At 55.5% G+C, this 21,444-nt stretch overlaps 2 protein-coding genes across 10 annotated transcripts; both read left to right on the forward strand.

Annotated features, from left to right (window-relative positions):
• The first annotated feature begins 112 nt into the window (after positions 1 to 112).
• Positions 113 to 5,580, forward strand: PRR14 (proline rich 14). Of its 6 annotated transcripts, none has more exons than XM_046668434.1 (12): positions 113 to 664; positions 1,491 to 1,562; positions 1,687 to 1,855; positions 2,478 to 2,599; positions 2,672 to 2,861; positions 3,142 to 3,185; positions 3,388 to 3,497; positions 3,789 to 4,377; positions 4,514 to 4,583; positions 4,665 to 4,756; positions 5,034 to 5,105; positions 5,196 to 5,580. In XM_046668434.1, the coding sequence occupies exons 2-12, from the start codon at positions 1,540 to 1,542 to the stop codon at positions 5,473 to 5,475; spliced, it is 1,761 nt and encodes a 586-aa protein (XP_046524390.1). In that variant the 5' UTR covers positions 113 to 664; positions 1,491 to 1,539; the 3' UTR covers positions 5,476 to 5,580. The 6 variants fall into 6 exon arrangements, with proteins under 6 accessions (XP_046524390.1, XP_046524392.1, XP_046524394.1 ...); XM_046668436.1 differs by having other exon boundaries at positions 113 to 597; XM_046668437.1 differs by lacking the exon at positions 113 to 664 and adding an exon at positions 754 to 989 and having other exon boundaries at positions 5,376 to 5,580.
• A 1,324-nt stretch (positions 5,581 to 6,904) lies between these two features.
• Positions 6,905 to 19,452, forward strand: FBRS (fibrosin). 4 transcript variants are annotated; one of them, XM_046667125.1, is made up of 18 exons: positions 6,906 to 8,433; positions 8,725 to 8,904; positions 9,659 to 9,694; positions 9,815 to 9,844; positions 10,920 to 10,968; positions 11,060 to 11,360; positions 12,735 to 13,036; positions 13,242 to 13,447; positions 13,564 to 13,608; positions 13,885 to 13,980; positions 14,220 to 14,288; positions 15,087 to 15,116; positions 15,496 to 15,567; positions 15,875 to 15,995; positions 16,101 to 16,181; positions 17,121 to 17,204; positions 17,339 to 17,546; positions 17,649 to 19,452. In XM_046667125.1, the coding sequence occupies exons 1-18, from the start codon at positions 7,978 to 7,980 to the stop codon at positions 18,235 to 18,237; spliced, it is 2,955 nt and encodes a 984-aa protein (XP_046523081.1). In that variant the 5' UTR covers positions 6,906 to 7,977; the 3' UTR covers positions 18,238 to 19,452. The 4 variants fall into 4 exon arrangements, with proteins under 4 accessions (XP_046523082.1, XP_046523085.1, XP_046523081.1 ...); XM_046667126.1 differs by lacking the exon at positions 9,815 to 9,844 and having other exon boundaries at positions 6,905 to 8,433; XM_046667128.1 differs by lacking the exon at positions 13,564 to 13,608.
• Positions 19,453 to 21,444: the final 1,992 nt, after the last annotated feature.

A 21,444-nucleotide genomic window follows, 5' to 3' on the forward strand; every position in this document is an offset into this window, starting at 1 on the left:
CCCCCCCCCCCCCCCCCCCCCCCCCCCCCCGCCTCCTTGCCACATTGGCTCAGTCCATTCTCTCCAGGACACCGCACGAGCAACGGAGCCAGAGGCGGCACCAACCCTAGACTCTGGCCCCCCCGCCCTCTTTCCCAAACTCTTCCCTGCGTTGTGGGAACCGGGTTGAGGAACCCAGGATGGTACCGGAACCGGCCTCATTGCGGCCTCTCTAGGAAATTGGAAACTTCACATATCGTTAGCACTCAGTTGACGTTTATTGGCCTAAGAACGAAGAACCGGAAGATGCCCTTAAAAAACGTGGCGGCACTCTAACTTCCCCACAGTTGCCTTAATCTCAAGAAACTTAGTATAGTCTTTGGCCACTAACAGGCCTTCAGAAGATGACGCCATCCGGTCCACTTCAGTCCATCGAAGACAACATGACGCGCCCTCAACTATAATGGCGGCGCTCTTCAATTTGGCTTCTTGCCCCTAGGGATGATGGCTGCCAGGCGGCTTCACTTAGTTTCTCACCACCCCGGAAGACGGGGACCGGCGATTGGGCGGTGCCCGAAGGCTCGGAGAAGAAGGCCCTCAGCAGTTGGGCAGTGCTGGGTAAGGCTGGTTTTAAAGGAACTGGAGGTGGGAGCCGCCGAAGACCCGGGATCCGCGGGAGGCGGCGGTGAGCGGCGCGCGGGGGAGGGCACCGAGCGGCTGGAGAGAGGGCGGGAGGAGGGAGGGAAGGAAACATTTGAACCATCTGGTCCCGGGCTGGGGAGAGCGCTGGGCGGGGATCCGGGGGGGAGGGCAGTGGGAGGGGGTCTGTGGGCGGGACCTCCCGGGATTGGAGTGAAGGGGGTATCTGCTTGACACTGGGTCCCCGGGGATCCGGACTGAGTTTGCGATCCTCACACTCGGGCCGCCCCTGTCTGAGTGGAGCTTTGCGGAGCTAAAACTCAAAGGGAGATGTGTATCCTCGCACGGCGTCTGATTGGAGGAACCGCGCTGTAGGATTCTTTCCGCAGGGATCCAGTCTAGGGGATCTGAGCGGCGGGGGGGCGGGGGAGGCGGGGGGGCGGGGGACGGGAACAGTCGGTGTGTGGGAGTATTGTTTCGGAGTTCTCCGCCACTAGCTGGGAGTGGATGAGGATCGCAGAGGAATCCAACGGAAACTGAGCCTTCCAGGACCGGGATCCCAGCTGATCCCGGGAAATCTCAGGGCAGAATCTGCAGGGACAAAGGCCCCAGAAGACTCGGGCCGTGAGAGAACTGGGGTCGCTGCAACCCAGGTTCTCGCGGCAAGTGTCAGGCAGGGCGCGAGTGATCCGCTGATCGCAGCCGCGGCAGCGGGAAGACACCTGCTCCAGGCGGCCAGCCGAGGGCGCCCTTCCGCGCCCCACGGCTCCGGCCCGTGGGCTACCGGGAGCCGCGGGTGGACCATGAAGGGCGGAGCCCCAGGGGAGGGGCTGGCCCTCACTCCCCGCTCCCCCGCTCCCCCCCTACCCCAGGCTGCAGCCTGGGATCCCCCAGGGACTCCCCGGAGCCGCCGCTTCCCCCATGGACTTGCCCGGGGACTCCAGGTGAGAGCGCACCCCGCCCGCCTGTTTTGAGCCGGGGAAACGGGGAGCCTGGCGGCTGCACCGGGGAAACCACAAAACCAACGACAGACTCAGGCGACCGTCCTCTGCTTCTCTCATCCTCCAGCCCGCCTGGCCGGCCGCGTCTATGCCGCCAACCCCTGACTCGAGCATTATGGGGAGCCAGGAGCTCGAAACGGCCGAGGCTGCAGCCCTTGGGGGCCCCTTCGCCCTTGGAAAAGGCCTCTCGGCGAGTCCTGGCTGTGGTGCTAGAAGATGTCATGACTGCCCGCATGGTGAGCCCCCTGAACTGAGAAGCCCCTTTCTCCCCCAGGTCTCCTCCTCACCAAAGTCATACCAGATCATTAATGAGGATGACTGAGGTCCAGGCGCCTCATTCTCACATCCATTGCTCAGACAGTCTCCTGAATGCTGCAGTTCTGCTTGGCTTTTTCTTACTTCAACCTAGAACTGAGCAGGGTCTCCAGTGCCTATTCCCCACTGCCAATCCTGTTGGGCTGGAATCACATCCCTACAACTCTTTAAATATGAGAAACCTTTCTGTTTTCTTTCCAGCCCAACTTCTAGGCAATCCTTGGGAAGCAGGTTGAGGTCTTTGGCTCCTTTGCACAGATGAGAAAAACTGAGACCTCACATAGGGCAGTGACTCACCCAAGATCACCCCTCTCCTTTTCATTGCACCAAACAGCCTGGGTGAGATTACTCAGGTCCCATACCTGCAGCTCAGGACACTGTACTATCTGGCTCCTAATCCAGTTCAACTCACCTCTTCTTTGAGGATCTGGGGTGAATTCTAGCCACAATCTTTGTGGCATAGGGCACTATTAGGCACAGGGAGCCCTGGTCCAGTCCAACCTCATTCCATCACCTTGCTGTTGATATCTTCTCCTCTCCTAGGTACCCCTGGCTCCCCAAGAGGAGCCCTCCACCCCACAGCACCACAGCAACCTTCAGGATTCTGTCCGCACCCAGCCGCCTGCCTCTCTACCCCAACAGGCCGTGTGGTCCTCACAGGCCAGGTGAGCATGGCAGGATTGGAGGTAAGCTGGGGTCACAGCTGAGCTGCTCTGATCTTCCTATTCCCTCTCTAGGCCTCCCGAGCCACTGCACTTATGCAGAGAACCCTTAAGCCGCATCTACCAGTCCCCTTCCACCATGAGGTGGCGATCAAGGACAACCCCTGGCCCAGAGGAGGGCCCTTCACGAAAGGTGGACCGGGCCCCCCAGCCTACTCTGGTGGTGGTGCTAGAAGACATTGCCAACCCCAAACCCCCAGCTGAGGTATGGGAACTTTGGGTAAGGATCAGGGTTCAGCTAGAGACAGGCACTCCAGTAGGGATAGAAAACAGGGGTAGGAGGGCTGAGCCTGAGGGTGGATTTTTCTCAGAGCAAGGAGGACAGCATTTTAGGTGGAAGACACTGCCTGAGCAAAGAGCTATATGAAAGTCTTTGGTGTGAACCCAGGCCAACATCTGGAGACTGAGAGAGTTGCCATGTGGGGAGCTAAGGAGGCCAAAAGGGGCTTCCCTGCCTCCCCACAAACATCCTCTTTTATATCCAGGGCTTCACCGATGAGACTCCCAACTTTATCATCCCAGTGAGAAGGTGAGAGGGCTAGGGAAGGGATTGTCAAGATGTCCAGGCAACAACTATTATCTAGGCAACCAGAGCTAGGGGTATCAGAATTTACTTGTCTAATCCTTTCTTGTAACAGCTTCAGAAGCCTTAAGGGACAGGGGAGTTGCTGGTTCAGGTGGCACCTTGACCTGGAAGCTCCCCTAGCCTTTACTTTGCCCCTTTACCCCAGAGCTGAGCCCATGATGATGGTTCACCAGCCAGTGCCTCTGCCCAGGGACCTGGAACCCCCATTCCGGCCATCTTCTCTGCCTGCAGACCCTGCGGAGAACCCACCACCAGGTAAGTGCTCAGATAGAGGGATGAGACTTGGGGCTCTGGAAAATCTTAGCTGAGCTTAGAAGTGTCAGGTGCAGAGGTGGGGATAGGGATTAATCAACTTCCAGGGCAGAAGATGGGGTTTAGACTTTGGAGGCCTAAAGTTCGACTTTTAAATTTAGGGCTTAATTTTTAGGGGTGGGCTTATTTCTCTGTGGGCAAAGCTTAGTGTCTGGGGGAGGAGCTGAGGCTACTGAAGTAGGGCTTAGACACCTGCAGCTAAGCAATGCCCACCTGACCCTCTCATTTCCTCAGCCCCAGATCCTGTTCTGGAGCCCCCATCGACCCCACCGCCGTCCAGCCTTTTACGCCCCCGCCTCAGTCCCTGGGGCTTGGCTCCCCTCTTCCATTCCGTCCGCTCCAAGCTGGAGAGCTTTGCTGACATCTTCCTCACACCCAACAAAGCCCCACAGCCCCCACCCCCATCATCCCCCATGAAGTTGGAGCTGAAGATTGCCATCTCAGAGGCGGAGCAGTCCAGGGCTTCTGAGTGCACTACGTCTGTCAGTCCCCGGCCCCCTATCCGCCAATGGCGGGCCCAAGACCACAATCCCTCAGCACCTCTCCCTAAGCCCTCTCTGGGCCGAAGCCACTCCTGCCCTGATCTGGGGCCCCGTAGCCCAGATACCTGCAGCTGGCCCCCTGCTCCACCCCACCCAAGCCGGCTACGGCCCCGGCGGCACACTGTGGGTGGCGGAGAGATGGCCCAAGCCCCGCCACCCCCTCGGCCTTGTCTCCGGAAAGAGGTCTTCCCTCTTGGAGGAGTGGGAGGCTCTCCTCCCCTCGTCACATCTTGCTCATCCACCACATCCACTTCCTCCTTCTCTGAACCTGCAGAACCCAGGTAGTTCTCTTGATAAACCCTCCATAAAGCCCTGGCCATAGTGTGGGCCTAGCCTCCTTCCCTAGTGTCCAGTGGGCAAGAGATGGGGATTTTGCTGTGAATGTTGTTTGTCCCTGAGCCTTGGCCTTCTCTGCAGGTTGGGCTCAACCAAAGGGAAGGAGCAAAGGGCCTCAGAGGACCAGGTGCTTTCAGACCCTGAGACCAAGGTAGGAGTACAGATGGCAGGGAGGAGCAAAGTGGGAGTCTGAGCCCATGCTGCACTCTTACTCTGTGGCCCACTTTTGCAGACCATGGGAAAAGTTTCTCGATTCAGAATACGCAGGACACCAGCCCGTTCTCAACTAAACCTTACCCCAATGGGGCTGCCTCGACCAATCAGGTGAGAGGCTCATTGTGCACGGAGCTGCCCTGGCCAAACAGGTATAGGCTCAGATCCCTGAAGTGTGGCTTTGTCTCATCTTAGGGACTAAAATCCAGCTTGGAGGAGTCAATTTAGACTGGACATGGTTTGCGCTTAGAACTATCTGTCTGCCTCAGGCAGCACTCCTGGCTCCTGGCATGTCTCAGAAACTGAAATAAAGATGAGGCCTTGCTTATCTCTTCTCCAGGCCCCACTGGCCCCAGGTTTCTCAGTGGGTTCTGCTCTTTGCCTGCAGGTTGAACAAGAAGGAGTTCAGCTTGGAAGAAATTTACACCAACAAGAATTACCAGTCACCTACAACCAGGAGGTGAGAAACTTTGAAGGCTTGGGGGTGCTAGAGGGACGGCTGGAACCAGGGGGCATGCTGGTAACCAGCACCCCTCCCTGCCTGGTCCAGGACCTTTGAGACCATCTTCGAGGAACCCCGGGAGCGCAACGGGACTCTGATTTTCACCAGCTCAAGGAAGCTCCGGCGGGCTGTAGAATTTCGGGACAGCAGCCTTCCTCGATCCCGGCGGCCATCTCGCGGGGTCCGGGCTGCAGCTGGCAGGACCCTTACTCCCAATCTGGTCCCCAGCCCAGATGTAGGACCCCTGCTACAGCAGCGGCTGGAGGAGCTGGATGCCTTGCTCCTGGAGGAGGAGGAAGTGGATAGAGAGCAGCCCCATCGGACCTAGGAGCTCCATCTGTTTGTCTGTTCATCCATCCTGGAGGCGGGGGAGGCTCTGAGGCAGTTATATTTTTTCTTTATATTTCTAGTAAAGTTTTCGATATGTTTCTGATTCTTTTGTATGTCTCTAGTTGAGTTTGAGATTGATTGGCAGTACTGGCTGATGTTTCTACTTTGGCCCCTAAAGACTGGGAAATGGAAGTGCCAGGGAAGGCGATGAGGATTGGATACAGGGAATGGGTGGGGGAATGGTCACTGGAAATACTCTCTTGATTTGAGAATTTTCCTGTGTGGCAGGATACTTCTGAATCTGTTCCAGAAGATACTGTAACCCTGGACCCTGGTCAGGGTTCTCTCAATTCACTTATATCAAGGAGGTGCCTGAAAGTCCCAGAGTGGACTAAGGCCTTGATCCAGATGGCCCTGAATTCCTCCTAACATGCAGGCCAGGACCCACTTGTTGGTTTCAAGAGCTAAGAGTAATCAGCTGTAATTGAGCACCTACAACAACCGGTCACAGGTACTTGATGTGCAGAGAGCCCTATGAGAAAGAAGTTTATCCGTAAGAAAGCAAGTTGAGTGTGTCAGTGCAATGTCCACATTAAAAGGGTAACCGAGGCAACCAGAGGCCAGAAGTTATAACTCAGAGGCAGAATAGAGCAGTTGCCAAGAGCACAGACTCCGGAGCTAGGCTTCTTGAGTCCAAATCCCGGTTAGGAAACTAAATGTTAGAGCATCAATTCCCCTCCCCCTCTGTAAAATAGGGCTAAAAGAATTCTTATTGCCAAATAAATTAATATGTGAGAAAGTGCTGGGTACACAGTGCTAGGTGTTTTTTCTTGTTAGCACGCGTAGACCACAGGTCAGCACTTTCCCACTGAACCGAGCGATAACGGGACGCGGTTTCCTCTCCGTGCTTCTGGCGTTCGCAAAGCACGCCGCGTGCTCGGGCCACCCCGCGCCGCGGCGGAACCTGCTGAGCTGCTAGCCGGGCGGTGATATCACCACGCGCGTGCGCGAGGAGCGAGGCGGCCTGGGCGGCGGAAAAGAGGAGTAACAGGCTGTCGACAAGCACCTTGCGTGGCCGCGCGCCGCCCAGCGGCCAACCGTCCCCTACGACCCGCGCACCGCATCCCTACTCCTCGCCTTGACGCCGTCAGGAGGTGAGCCAATGAACGAAGAGCAGGAAGAGGCGGGGCCACCTGGAGGACCGCCCCAAGCACCTACTTCTAACCAGTCGAGTTACAAGACTCGATGGAGGGCGGAGCTAATCTGACACATATCCAATCCAAGCTTTGAGGGCGGTTACATATTGCCCACTCCCTCGAGTTTGACTCCGCCCTTCGTCTTGACGTACACTTCTCAACCTATCAACGACTAAGCCTGTGGATGGGTGAGGGGACGGGGGCGGAGAGTGGGAGGAGGCAGAGAGAGGAAGGAGGCGTAGGCTGAGGAGGAAGAGGGAGGAGGGGCAGGGAAGTCCTAGCGGAGAGGAGGCCCTAGACTCGAGGAGACTACAGGAGGGTGCGCTGGTGCTACCCCGCTGCCCAACGGCCGTTCCGGATCCTTTAAGGTGCAAGTCAGACAGAGACGGAGGAAAGGAGGTAGCGACTTTTATGTCGGCAGACAGAGAAGCTACCCGTCACCGTTGCCTCACATCCGGGGCTTCGGAGGGCTGGCCCCGCGGCCCCGCCCGCCCCCTCGCGCCTTTCATGGCGACCGGAGGCGGAGGCTGGAAGAGCTGGGTCTGGAGGAGTCCCCTTTAAATCTCCTTAAAGGGGTGGTCATTGAGCTCGGCCGACTACAACGCCAGCCTTAAAGGGGAAGCCGCCGAACTAGACGCTGACAAATTGGAAACTGTGCTGTTGGGAGAATTGGAGCGAGTGGAGATTCTCGCGTCTTCTCTCCTACGCAAGAAGTCCTTTAAATTCAGCTTAAAGGGGAAGTGGCCGCTTGTGGAGAACTAGAAACTAACGCCCGATTTCTTAAAGGGGCGGCGTGCTGTTTGGAGAACCCTGGACTCCTTAAAGGGGTGGCCTCTTTTAGCCGGAGGATTTGAGACATTTTTAAAGGGGAGGTCTGCGTTTCGGGGCGAGCTTTCGGCCGCTTTTAAAGGGGTGGCCCTTCCTCTTCCTCGGGGAGACTTGTCTCGACCCCTGGCAGGGGGCGGCCACCGCAGTAGGCCAGCCGGATACCATCGGGTCGTCTTAAAGGGGCTAGGGGCTGGACAACTTGAGGCCTCGCCTTAAAGGGACGGCCGCCCCGTTTTCGCCGTCTCGGCCCCGCCGGCCCCACAGGGGGGCCCTGGGGCTTGTCGCCCCGGGGGCGGCGCCGGCTCCCTGGTCCTTGGCCTTGGGGCAAGCTCGGGGCCATCAGATCCTGCTTTAAAAGGGAAGTCGTGGCCCTCTCGTCCCTGTGCAGCCGCCAGCGCCGCGCCTGTGACCCCGGGCCTGTGGACAGGCCGCTTCGGGCCCCGCCGCCTCCGGATGCGGCGCTGAGGGCGGTCGCCATGGAGACGACAGCGGCCGCGGCTCCGGGCCCGGGCTGGGCCGCTGAGGGGGAGCGGCGGCGGCGGCGCTGCTCGCGGCGAGACCGAGACCGGGAGCAGCGGCGCCGCCGAGGCCCCGGCGGCGACGCGCCCCGGGCCTTGTTGGCCGCCCCGCGCGGCTCTTCGTCCTCGTCCTCGCCGCCGCCGCCCGCCAGGCCCTGGTCGTCAGCTTCGTCTGGAGAGCGGCCCGGAGGCCCGAGACGGCGGCGGCCGCGTCCCAGGCCTCGGCCCCCGCGACCCCGAGCTCGGAAGCGGCCTGCCGGCTCGGGCAGCCGCGGGGAGGAAGAGGAGGAGGAAGAGGAGGGGGGCGCAGACGACGGAGAGGCCGAGGAGGAGCCTGAGGAGGAGGAAGAAGAGGAGGAGGACTTGATCGATGGCTTCGCCATCGCCAGCTTCGCCAGCCTCGAGGCCTTGCAGGTGGTGCCTAGTGGGGCTGGAGACCTTTGGGGGCTTCAGAGGGGCAGTGAGAAGGTTACGGGGTGCCTGGAGTGGGTGGAGTTGTGGGGGGAATGCTGGCACCCCAAACCAGAGCAACCGGCTCCTCTGGCCAGGCCTCTGCCCCACCCTGGGGTGGGAGGAGGTAGAGCTAGTCTCCGGGGACCAACCAGGTTACCGAGCCTGAGAGCCACTTTTGTAGCCTGGTCACCCCTAGAGAGGTCGGGAGCTTTTCTCTCTCCGTCCACTTTAGTCCCACCTCCTCCTCCACAGAAGGATGCGTCTCTTCAGCCCCCAGAGCGACTGGAACATCGGCTGAAGCATTCTGGGAAGCGGAAAAGGGGGGGCTCCAGTGGGGCCACTGGGGAGCCAGGGGATAGCTCTGATCGGGAGCCTGGCCGGCCCTCTGGGGATCGAGCCCGAAAATGGCCCAACAAACGGAGAAGGAAAGAGGTGAGCTTGTTCCAGGTTTCTGTCCTTTAAAACCCTGAGCAAAATGGCCTTTACATAGACCCATTTTCTATCAACAATGCCCCTGTCCCTCACAAACAATGATCCCAGTCTCTAAGGGCAAAGAGGAAGGCAAAGCAAATTTGAGCTCCCACTCCCAATTTCAGGTCTCACAAAGACATGTCCACGGTTAGACTTGCCTGCTTTTGGCTGACACTTAGTATACTTCAGACATGTTGATAATTTAGGGATATATCAAAGAGACATAGTTGAATCATAAACGAATTAGACGTGGTCTCTGCCATCCCCCTCGAGGCAGTGGCAGTCCAACAGGAAAGAAACAGTCTGTGAGCAAATACCTAGACCAGAACCTAAGAAGCTACAGAAGGCAGAGGTCTGGGAGAGATACTGTAGAAACCCACATGAGGAAGCCACTCATTCTGCCTGGGGGATGGGAGGAGGGTTGTGGTTAGGGAAAGCCCCCTAGGATGTCTTAGTCAGGCCTTGAAGGATAGTCATAAGTTTGTTAAGAAACTGGGCAAAGTTGTTTTGGGCGAAAGCACAGAGATGTGAGAATCTGGTATATTTGAAAAATGACCAGAGCAGTGGGAACGAGTGGGCAGTAGCAGGAGAAGTAGCTAGAAAGAGATTGAGAGTAGGCCATGAGGAGCCCTGAGTGCCTTGCTGGGGAGTTTAGACTTTATCCAAAGGCTTCACCAGGCAGCCTCCCTTACCTCTGGACTCTGGTCTTTCTCAGGCCTCCTCCCGTCATTCTCTGGAAGCTGGATACATAGTAAGTGCTCTCCACCTGTACTGGCTCCTCCCCTCTCACTCCCTTTCTGAAAGTCCCCTCTTGACCTTGGGCCCCACTCTTCTTCCCTTTTGTGACACCTCTGTCTTTCCTTCTCCCCAGTGTGATGCAGAAAGTGATCTGGACGAGAGGGTGAGTGGGGCTAGACCTGGGTGGGCAACATTGCCAGCTTGTAAAGTGAACTGCAGCTTAAAGGTGCCCTGTGAGCAGCAGACAGAGCCTCCCCTTGAGTCGGGGACATGGGTTAGGTTGAGCCAGGATTAGATTTTTGGGAGGAAGATGGGGATTGAGAGGTAAATGATTTCTGTTCTTTGGTGGCTAGAGCCAGTTGACCAAAGAATGGAAGGCCCTGCCTTGGTGTGCCATCCTTTCCAAAGCCGTTGAAGATACCACTCGTTCTCCACAGAAATCCAGGGTGGCTGTGGAACTGAGCTGGTCCTTCCTGCTAGCTATTAGTCTGCTCTAAAGATTAGAGTCTGAACAGAGACCATGGGTCATGGCAGTGAGGACAGTAAACCATTGTAGTCAGCGTAAGAACATATCCTATAAAGGTGTGTTTCGGTTTATTGTTAGGCTGATTTGCTTGTTTTGAAATAACGTGACCTGGCAGTTGATGCTCTACCTTTGTAACCAACTAAATTTGCACTCCCTGATTTGTGTCTTGTTTTAGTTTAAAAAGTTGGCTGTACAGGGCCTGTGGTGAACCAGAGAGTTCTTGTCCATCTAAAGGAGGCGGCCACTATCCAGTTCTAGCTAGTTTTTGCCACGTAAGAATAGGGGCCCCTTCTCAAGAGAACCTGCAAGTCTCAGTTTGTGTGAGGAATCTCTGGATTTCTAAATATCAGCGATTAGTTTAAAATTTTTTGCTAACACTTGTGGACCAAACAAATCTGTAAGCCAGGTAGGCGTATGGGCCAGCAGTTAGTGACCGCTGATGTTTTTGCTTTGGTTTGCCTGCTTATTTGCTACTTCAGTGCTGCCTCAATTCAGCCCTCCTGGCCTATCAGATTCTCAGGCTCTGCTGCTCTACCCTTTTCCCCAAGCATAGGCCCCCTGGAGCCCACAGTCTTTGATGGATTTCAGCTAAGCTGATGGAATAGATTTAGCACCTCTGCCAGTTCCTAGCAGGCTCCAGAGGCTGTTGGCCTTCCTGGGTGACAGCCTGGCCTGACCAGAACCTGATCCTGTCCCTACCCTTCTTCCCCAGGTCTCCGATGATGACCTCGACCCGTCCTTTACTGTCTCAACCAGCAAAGGTTGGTCCCAAGAGCTGGGGCTGGAGACAAGGGAGGGAAATTGGGTGAGCATAGGCCTCAACTGAATATGTATGCCCTTCTGCCCTCACAGCCTCGGGCCCCCACGGCGCCTTCAATGGGAACTGTGAAGCAAAACTCTCCGTAGTCCCTAAAGTGTCGGGTCTGGAGCGGAGCCAGGAACAGCCCCCAGGGCCCGACCCGCTGCTAGTGCCTTTCCCCCCGAAGGAACCACCACCTCCACCGGCCCCTCGGCCTTCTGTCTCACCCCCTGCACCCCTGCCGGCCGCCCCCAGTCTGCCACCCCCACCCCAGCCCCAGCTGCAGCTTCGGGTCTCGCCCTTTGGCCTCCGCACTTCTCCCTATGGCAGCAGCCTGGACCTCAGCACTGGCAGGTGAGTGGTCCAGGGGTTTGGTCTGGTCTGGAAGGGCCTGGTTGTTTTGGCGCCAACCCCTGCATTCTGCGGCTGGGACATGGGATGGTACCTGTGGGATGTGACTTGAAAAAGCATTCTGAGGCTGAAAAGTTTGAGAGACACTGGGTGAAACAAATTTAAAGAGATTGTTACAGGACTTATCAGAACCCTTTATACATTCACATCCAGGGGAATCCAGTTTGTGCCTTTTTCCAATTTTATTTGCTGGTGAGATCTTTTCGTAAAGCACATCTGCTAGGATTAGTGTTCTTCAGAACATACTTTGGGAAATGCTGACATGATGATTAAGAGTGCTGACTTTGGTGTCAGTCAGACCTGGATTCAAATTCTTGTTTTGCCACTTAGTGGCTGTGTGATTTTTGACAAGCCACTTAACCTCTCTGAGCCTCAATTTTCTCTTTCTGTAAAATGAAATAATAATAGTACCTTCATCCTAAAGCTGTTGTGAGGAATAATTGTGAGTTAATGCAGTGTTTCCCAAAGTGTGTATGCTCATTGTTAGTGGCGTGTGAGATAATTTCAGGTGTTATATGAGTAAATTTTTGTCAGCTTTTACATGCTTTAGAAAAACATGACTAGTACCTCAACACCTTGATTTCACATGTTATTGCTTGGGTGAGGCTAAATAAAAAAGAAAGGAACTGAGTTAAGTTAAAGAAGTAAATGGTACAGGTGGTTCCATGGATGCAGCAGCAATTGGGAAGGTGGTGTGAAATGTTGGAGACTTGGATTAGCATATAAAGCAGGTGACAGCACTTGGCCTACAGTAAGTGCTTGCTAAAGGGTAAGAGTTATTGATACTATTGTGATTGATGTTATCTTTCATTATTGTTCTCGTCATTATCATTCTTTTTCTTATTATTGAGAAAACTAAGGCTCAGAGAGGGGCAGTGACTTGCTCAAGGTCACCCAGGGTGTTAATGGCAAGATGGGCCTAGAATTCTGGTCTCCTGACTTTTAGGCCAGGCCAGTGTGGTGCTGCTTCCACAGTCTTAGGATGGGAACCCAGGTGGCCTATTGTAGTTCAGCGTCAAAGTGAATGATATGTTTTGTGCTGTGGTTGAGAAGAAAAAAGAAAGTCATGTGGCCAGAGGTGTTAGAGGCAGCTTTGTGGAAGAAGAGACCTAGAGAGGGAAAAAGGGGGTTGTTGGGCGTGGGGGGACCTCAGTCTGAGGATGGGTTCCCTGGGTGGGGGTGGGGGTCCTGGCGGCCGGGTTCTACCACCTTCCATGTTGGAGAACCAGGGTCAAGGTATCGCCCAGGCTTCTGACCCCCTCCTGTCAGAGCTGGCACCTCCCAACCCCTCACTCATCTCCCCACTTCTCTCCCCAGCTCTTCACGGCCGCCCCCCAAGGCCCCGGCCCCTCCCGTGGCTCAGCCTCCCCCCTCATCATCCTCTTCGTCCTCTTCCTCTTCATCTGCCTCCTCCTCGTCCGCGCAGCTCACCCACCGGCCCCCAACGCCCTCACTGCCCCTGCCTTTGTCCACCCACAGCTTCCCCCACCCTGGGCTGCGGCCCCCCCCACCACCCCACCATCCCTCCTTGTTCTCCCCTGGCCCCACTCTGCCCCCACCCCCACCCCTGCTGCAGGTGCCAGGGCACCCTGGGGCCTCAGCTGCTAACGCCCTCTCTGGTGAGTTTGGGGTCCTGGCCGGGGGGTGGGGGGCCATGGCCCTGGGCTTGGGCCCCCTTGGCTTTGGGGCATCTGGACCTTAGCAGACAGCAGGGCTTGAGGAGGGAGTGGCTCAAGGCCAGAAGGGAAGGCCAGTCACCCGGGCCCAAGGAGTCTGGCATGGTGGCAACAGATATTAAAGCCTTCTCCCCCTCCCCTCCCACAGAGCAGGACCTGATCGGCCAGGACCTGAACTCTCGCTACCTGAATGCCCAGGGTGGCCCCGAGGTGGTGGGGGCAGGGGGCTCAGCCCGGCCCCTGGCCTTCCAGTTCCACCAGCACAACCACCAGCATCAGCACACCCACCAGCACACCCACCAGCACTTCACCCCTTATCCCCCGGGCCTGCTGCCACCCCACGGCCCCCACATGGTGAGCTCCTCATTGGGCTGGTGATGAGGGCTCAGAGACCTGGGGGGAGGGTATGGGTTCCAGGGGAAAGCCCTCTGTCCCTGGCTGGCAGTTTACTCTTCCCTTCTCTTCTCTAGTTTGAGAAATACCCAGGAAAGATGGAAGGCCTTTTCCGGCATAATGTGAGTGTGTGTGTGTGTGTGTGTGTGTGTATGTATGTATGTATGTACGTGTGTGTGTGTGTGTGTGTGTGTGTGTGTTTGGTCTGTGGGCATGGATACATTGATGCTTGTGGCCTTTACTGTTGGGGTCCAGTCTTCAGCTTCAAAAGCAAGAGCCTTGAGCCTGAGAGAACTCTCTGGGGGAGGGGGGTTAGGGTGGAGGCCAGAGGACTGATGGGCAGACCAGATGGGCTGCACCTCCACCCCTAGCTTGGACTAGCCCCCTTCTCTCCACAGCCGTACACGGCCTTCCCTCCCGCAGTGCCCGGCCTACCTCCGGGCCTCCCGCCGGCTGTCTCCTTTGGCTCCCTGCAGGGGGCCTTCCAGCCCAAGGTGAGCTCCCAATCCAGACACTACCAGTACTGCCTCCCACTCCTTACAAACCCAGATGTCCTCGGATTCGCATACCTTCTTCCTTTCCCCAAAACAATACGCATCTTCCTGCCCTCCCCTGTGGACCCAGGTTTCTCCAAAGCCATACTCCCTCCCTGTCCCAGCCCCAGCTTGGTTTTAGACCCCTTTTATGCCTGGTGCCAGCTCTCCTGACTGATCCCTCCACTCCCCTTTACCAGAGCACGAACCCCGAGCTGCCACCACGACTGGGGCCAGTGCCGAGCGGGCTTCCCCAAAAGGGGACACAGGTGAGGGGGGGCCAGGGCAGGTCCTAGGGGAACTGGAAGATCTGTTGAGGGAGAGCAGGGTTGATGTGAGAGAGAACCACTGATCACTCCCTTTTATATATGATCATGGTGTCCCTGAGAATCTGATGAGAGGGAATTTCTGTAAATGACAGGATTTCCCAGGCATGAGAAATAGGAATTTCATGAAGTTGCCCCAGAAACAAGATTACTAGGACAGTGGTTTTTGTAGGGGTTTTCAAATATTTTAAGTTGACAGAACGTTTTTTTTTGCCAAATGACATCATAGCAGGAAGTTCTATCCCTGAAACAATGAAAAGATAAGCTGCCCCTTTGTGAAGTGGCATGGGGGAGCAGCGTTAGAGCCCAGGGCACTGGGAACGTCGTGGAAAGCACAGGATGTGTTTCCTAAAGGATAGACTAGACCAGAGGTTTCCCAACCTCTTTTAGCAGTAGTAGAAGCTTTTTTCTAAGGAAATCTTTAGCAGACCCTTGTTATATAAAGCTGTCAGTAGAATAATTTTTCTGGTTGAGAAACGCGTCCTCCTGCCCACTAATCCACTCCCAGCCTTCCAAGCAAGGCACCTCCTTGGGGCACCAGTTCAGAAACTTGGTGCTGGAGGGGAGTTGCCCACAGTGGGAGAGATGGGGAAAAGAGTCTTGACACAAGCAGGAAAGCTTTGAGGAAGCGACACAAGGTCTCAGGGAGGTGTTTGAGGGGGGATTGGGGACTGTGGAGATGACGTCCCAGGTCAGTAAACAGGTCTGAATTGCCGCCAATCTCTGCTTTGCCATCCCCAGATCCCCGACCATTTCCGGCCACCTTTGAGGGTGAGTTTGGTGAGGACCTCAGGCTGCATGAGGCTGGGGGCTGGTGCCAGGGTGTTTGGCTGAGGGGGGGACTTGCTTGGGAATGAGTGAGAAGCCCAAGACATGGAGGCAGCCAGATGTGGAAGAGCAGAAAGTGAAAGGCTTGCAAGGACAGGTCTGGGTTCAGATGTAACTGGCCATGGGACCTTGGGCAAGACAGTTTTATCTCTCTGAGCCTCAGTTTCCTAGCCTGTGAAGTGAACCTGGTCATCCCTCAGTTGTAGGGATGATGAATGGGGATGTTGTGTGGCAAGGCTGGGCCCAGGGCCAGGCCTGGAGTGGGTGATGAGTGAACGTTCTTTCCTTCCCTTTCCCTTTGGTCATCCTTCTGGGGCGGCAGAAACCAGGGAAGTGGTGTGCCATGCACGTGCGCGTGGCTTACATGATCCTGAGACACCAGGAAAAGATGAAGGTACTGGGGCTGGAGGGCTGGGGAGAGCGGGCCTGCCTAAGCTCTGGGCTTCTGCAGAGCTTGGCAGAATCTTGGCCAGAATCATCCACTCCTGTCCCTTGTCACTGCCTGAGCAATTCCACAATTAGCACTAGGTTCTCTGACTAACTAGGGGGATGGTCAGAGAATCCTCTGAGAGAGGCAGAGGCTAGGCACCCAAGCCCCGTATTGGCACCAGGCAGCCCTTGGAAGGGGCCTAGGGGTGGAAGAGCAAGAGCGGGACCACACCTGGCTCCTCACTCACTGCCCTTCTCCCTGTCCCACGCAGGGTGACTCCCACAAGCTTGACTTTCGGAGCGACCTCCTGCCCTGCCTTCCTGGGCCCTATGGGGCCCTGCCCCCTGGGCAGGAGCTCTCCCACCCGGCCGCCTCCCTCTTCACTGCGACTGGTGAGTCTGGCCAGCCTTCTCGGGGCCTGAGGTTCCCTGTCTAGAGCCCGAGGCCCACCTTGCGCCCACTCAGCCTCATCAGAATCTCCCACCTCTCTGCCCCAGGTGCCGTCCATGCTGCAGCCAACCCTTTCACGGCAGCTCCCGGGGCCCACGGACCCTTTCTGAGCCCCAGCACCCACATTGGTAAGAGCCAAGGGCATGTTGGGCAACCTAGGCCTTGTCCCTGACTTCCAGGAGTTCTCAAGCTGGGAATGAAAATTAGACCTGAGAGGCAGCTGGAATGGGGGGGTAGACCTGGTTCCACTTGCTTTGTGACCTTGGACAAGTTACTCTACCCCATCTGAGCCTTGATCTCATCATCTATAAAATGGGATAGGGAATGGCAGAGTGATTGTCAATCTCTGTCAGCTCAGACACTGTCTCTGAAGTAGCCAGTGGTTGGGGGTAGTGTGCCACCTGGGAGAGGAGGGTGGAAGAAGGCTGCGCAGGCCCAGGGGAGAGTATGATCACTGGCTCCTAGTGATCTCAGCAGGCTTCTTGGGGAGATTTATCCTGGGTTTGGGTGGACAAGGAGGAATTGAACCTAATAGCCTAGGGAAAGGCGTTCCTGAAAGAGCAAATTGTGAGGTTCCCATGGTGGAATAGGTTAGTTGTTCTGACCGGCTACATGACAGATGCATGAAGTTAGGGTCAGGCTGGGAAGGGCCCTGCATGTCAGATGGGAGGAAGCCAGCAGAGGCCTTCAGGCAAGTGGCTTGCTGTCGAGCTGGTCCAGGTGGCTGATGAGGGCGAGTGGGATACAAGCTTGACCTCTGCAGTCAGAGACGCCCTGGGTTGGAGTGTCGTCGGCAAGTCACTTCACTTCTCTGAGCCTGTTTCATCATCTTTAAGTGGGAATGATCTTGTCTGCCTCATGGGGCTTGTTGTGAGGTTAAACAACACAATGCATGTCAAAGCTCAGTGCCTTGCCTGGCCCAAGAAAGCGCTCAGCACCTGGTTGTTAAATCCAAGTGGCCGAGGGCTCTGGGGCCTGCTTGCTGATCTGCTTCTTCCCTGCCGGTTCTTAGTGCCTGCTCAGAGCTAGCTGCCCAATGCTCTGACCATCCCCCTTTTGTCCCACAGATCCCTTTGGGCGTCCCACAAGCTTCGCCTCCTTGGCTGCCCTCTCCAACGGGGCCTTTGGAGGCCTGGGCAGCCCCACATTCAGTGAGTGCTGGGCGGGGTGGGGTGGTGATGGGCTGTGGCAGTGGGCTAATGTGCTCAGGCAGGGGCTGGGAGCATGCCTGAGTGGGGCCTCCCACTCCTGGCTCCTGTCACTGTCTACTTCGCCCTCTGTCTAGACTCCGGCGCCGTCTTTGCCCAGAAAGAAAGCCCAGGGGCCCCACCAGCCTTCGCCTCCCCCCCAGACCCATGGGGCCGCCTGCACCGCAGTCCTCTGGCCTTTCCTACCTGGGTCCGGCCCCCTGAGGCCTCCCGGACACCAGGCTCAGACAAGGAGCGGCCTGTGGAGCGGAGGGAGCCCTCTATCACCAAGGAGGAGAAAGACAGGTATGTTTCCCCCAACTCCTGGACCCCCTGCATCTTTGCCTAGCTTCTCAGCCTCTCTGACTCTGGAGTACCCACATTCTCTCCTCCCACACCTGCCCCCAGGGACCTCCCCTTCTCACGGCCCCAGCTCCGAGTTTCTCCTGCTACTCCCAAGGCCCGGGCTGGTGAGGAAGGGGCCAGGCCTGCCAAGGAATCGGTGCGGGTAAAGGAAGAGCGGAAGGAGGAGGCCGCCGCTGCTGCCGCCGCTGCTGCCGCTGCCGCCGCCGCTGCTGCTGCCGCTGCCGCCGCTGCCTCCACCGGGCCTCAGGGCCTTCACCTGCTGTTTGAGAGGCCCCGGCCACCACCGTTTCTGGGCCCTAGTCCTCCAGAGCGCTGTGCTGGCTTCCTGGAGCCCACCTGGTTGGCAGGACCCCCTCGCCTTGCTAGGCCACCCCGCTTCTATGAGGCCGGTGAGGAGCTGACTGGACCAGGGGCTGTGGCTGCTGCCCGCCTCTACGGTCTAGAGCCTGCCCATCCCCTGCTCTACAGCCGCTTGGCTCCTCCTCCGCCACCTACTGCGGCCCCGGGAACCCCTCACCTTCTCAGCAAGACCCCACCAGGAGCCCTTTTGGGGGCACCACCTCCGCTTGTGCCCGCCCCCAGGCCTAGTTCCCCACCTAGGGCCCCTGGCCCAGCCAGGGCTGACAGGTGAGGGAAGGGGGGAGGGGCAGGGGCAAAGCTCCATCCCCTTTTCCTTTTGATGAGGTCCTAGAGCTGAGGTTTCATGCCAGGGCTGGAGGGCAAAGGTCATGACCTCACCAGTCACCTCTGAGGTCCTAGAACCTGGGAGCAGAAGCCCCAACCCCCCAGATCAAGCATCAGATGGACCTTAGGGTCACTGGGAGGGCAGAGGTCACAAGCCTCTAGAGAGAGGGGTGTACATGGCTGTGTGTGTGTGTGTGTGTGTGTGTGTACGTACGTGTATACGTACATGAGAGTGGGGGTCATTTCAGAGGTCACAGCTCATGATCTTCTGAGTTGCACCATTGCCCTCTCTGAGAGTCCCGAGGCCCTTGGCCTGCCTCTCCAAGGGCTCACTAAGCCAGAGGCCAAAGTGCCCCCCTCCTCTTCACCTACCACCCAAGTCCTCATGCCCTCTCAGGGCTGGGGGAGGAGGGGCTAAAGGAAGGGGGGTTCCATGTACATATTTATCTCCCTTTCCACATAGCCCCCCAGACCTTTTGTACATTTTTACAGGGGTGCCCCTCCCAATAATCCCCCTTTCTGGTTAATTAAATCCTCAGACTGGTGCTGTGTTCCTAGCCTCTGGCCTCTCTGTGGGGAGGGGGGACTACCGGGGGAAGGTAGGAACCCAGGGCTTATCCCTGGGAATGTGGGGTCCAGCAGGAGGCAGACCAGCAGAGGAAGGGACCTGGGTACCTAGGCTGGAAAGAAGGGCAAATGCGCTCTGCTTGGCTGATAGCCCAGGTTCCTCCTGCTTGTTCCTCTTACCTCTGTGTGCCCCCATGCCCAAAAGGCTCAACCTCTTAAGCTTCAGACTCCAACTCTTAGTGGCTCAGTCCCCCCAACGTCGTTTCCAAGTGCCCCCAGGACTCCTGGGCCCTGCTCTCCAGAACCCTGTTCCCCAGAACCCTGCCCCAGGCTAAGGGGGGTCCAGAGAAGGTCACCATGTACCACACACCAAAGAAGGGGGTCGGCCCGGGGGTGGGCCACACAGGCAGCTTCTTCAGCAGCCTCTTGGCAGCAGCCCCAGCCTTCCCAAAGCAGCAGGCGCCCCCAGGCTGGGGCCCAACCTAGAAGGCAGGGGTCTGTTTAACAAAAACGTAACGTTGACTTTTTTCCCCAGTGGGACTTATTCTGTAACATGACTTGCGGATATTTATATAAAAATGAGTGTTACAATGAGGCCCCTTGGCTCCTCTTTCAGTGTGTGTGGGTCTCCTGGGGGGAACTGGACTGGGTTTTGGGGTCAGGGAGGGATGGGGACAGTACGTCCATATCCTGACAAAGATTTTCCCTTCCCTCCCATCTGGGAGAGTTGTTCTACTTCTGGGTGGATGCATTGGAGTGTTGGGCACTGAAGTTTTTCATATTTTTCTACAATCCAGGAGTAGATAGTATATAAAATTCAAAAATACAAGAAGACAGCAAAACTGAATTTTCCTTTCACCTGCCAACTCACCCAGTCCCCGCCCCCCGCTTCCTGAGGTAACCACTGTCCATCATTTGGTATATGTTCCTCACGCCCCTTTCTAAGTGTCTGCATATATGTGAACACACATAATTATGTTAGAAAAGATCTATAATTTTTTAAAAAATTGTATTGGTTTTTCTTTTATACATGGTCATTATAAACCAATTCAAACATAGAGAAATACATAGTACAAAGGGAAAGTGCCTCATAATCTCCCCTCTCAGAGATAACCACTGTTAATTGTCAGGGGTATATTTCTCCTGTTATTTTTCTGATTATATGCTTAAAATATTGTGAAAAAATGGGATCCTGTGAAATGTACTATTTTGCAACTACATTTTTACACTTAACATTATTCTTTGATGTAGTCATTAAAAAATAAATGACTCCTAAACTGCGCTAGGAAGGCTGGCTCCCACCCAAGCCACCCAAAATTAACTTGTTCCAAGTGTACCCAACCCCTTAGGAAAGACACATCCAACATTCTCTGCTGCCACCACACATACCCAAGACTTCTAGGGAGGACTCAAGCCTAGATTGTTCCAACAGAAGTCAGAAATAGGTTGACCAGAAGGAGAAACTTGGCTTGCAGGCAAGATTTCACATGGCAGTCTTTGTTTTCAGCTTCTCTTGAAAAATCCAAAAATATGTTGACACTGTACCTGCTTTCTCTATGATTGTCCCTTGAGATGGGGCATGATCTCTCCAGACTGTCACTGTCCCCTCCACTCTATTGTTGGCCGTTGTCACACTGCCACAACTTGAGCGTGGAACTCTCAGTGAAGTATTTTCAGATATGTATATCCAACCTCTCCTAGGTCTCTCCCATGAGCACCTCAGATATCTCAAACAGTCATCTCCTAGATCTGATGCTGTGCACCACCGCTACCACCCCCTGGCCACATTTCCATCTCTGTGAGTGTTACCAGCACCCGAGTCTGAAACCTCCCTTTCACCTCACTTGATTCACTGTTGGAAGTGCCTTTCATTCTTTCAGCCACTGTTCGCTTAATCAATCATGCCAGGTGCTGAACTAATGATTGGGGATACAGAGGTAAACAAAATCCCAGCTTTTCTGGATTTTACATGCTATTGTGAGAGGAGCAACAAATACACACTTCAAGAAGAAAAGGCTGAAAGGAAAGAATCCCAAAGGCTGCCTTCTTTGGGCTGTCCTCGTGACCACTATGCTTCATTGATCCATTTCTGCATGTTCTGATCCTAACTCAGGCAGCTCCTCAAGCAGAGGTAAAAGGGTAGTCCAAAAACGACTGTCAAGATTGGGAAAACACCGAACCAAACCAAACCAAGATCATTCACCATGGTGAGGCTGCTATTTGGAAATGCATTTCTTTGCTTTGAATGAGTTTGGCAGAGTAGCAATGTAATCTTAAGCAACGTGCTTATTTCTGTGCCATGGTTTCTTTACTTGTAAAAGGGAAGATCTTTAAAGCAACTTTGTTAATTCACATTCCATACAACTCATTCAGTCTGTTATGACTAGCTTCTTTCACTTAGCATTATGGTTTCAAGGTTCATCCATGTTGTATCAGTACTTAATTCTTTTTTATTGCCAGATAATATTCCACTGTATGGATATACTACATTGTGCTTATCCATTCTTCAGTTGATGGATATTGGGTTGTTTCTTTTGACTGCTATGAATAACGCAGCTGTGAATATCTGTGTATGAGTTTTTGTATG

This window comes from Equus quagga, chromosome 7 (genome assembly GCF_021613505.1).
Source record: "Equus quagga isolate Etosha38 chromosome 7, UCLA_HA_Equagga_1.0, whole genome shotgun sequence".
Lineage (NCBI taxonomy): Eukaryota > Metazoa > Chordata > Mammalia > Perissodactyla > Equidae > Equus > Equus quagga.

Excerpts from the sequence above, each read along its gene's own strand:
- PRR14 (XM_046668433.1), top strand. The coding sequence starts at position 949 with ATGTGTATCCTCGCACGGCGTCTGATTGGAGGAACCGCGCT. Across the intron at positions 1,856-2,477 it reads ATGTCATGACTGCCCGCATG|GTACCCCTGGCTCCCCAAGA; the intron begins GTGAGCCCCCTG and ends CTCCTCTCCTAG. Across the intron at positions 4,378-4,513 it reads TCTGAACCTGCAGAACCCAG|GTTGGGCTCAACCAAAGGGA; the intron begins GTAGTTCTCTTG and ends CCTTCTCTGCAG.
- FBRS (XM_046667125.1), top strand. The coding sequence starts at position 7,978 with ATGGAGACGACAGCGGCCGCGGCTCCGGGCCCGGGCTGGGCCGCTGAG. Across the intron at positions 8,905-9,658 it reads ACAAACGGAGAAGGAAAGAG|GCCTCCTCCCGTCATTCTCT; the intron begins GTGAGCTTGTTC and ends GGTCTTTCTCAG. Across the intron at positions 9,845-10,919 it reads AAAGTGATCTGGACGAGAGG|GTCTCCGATGATGACCTCGA; the intron begins GTGAGTGGGGCT and ends CTTCTTCCCCAG.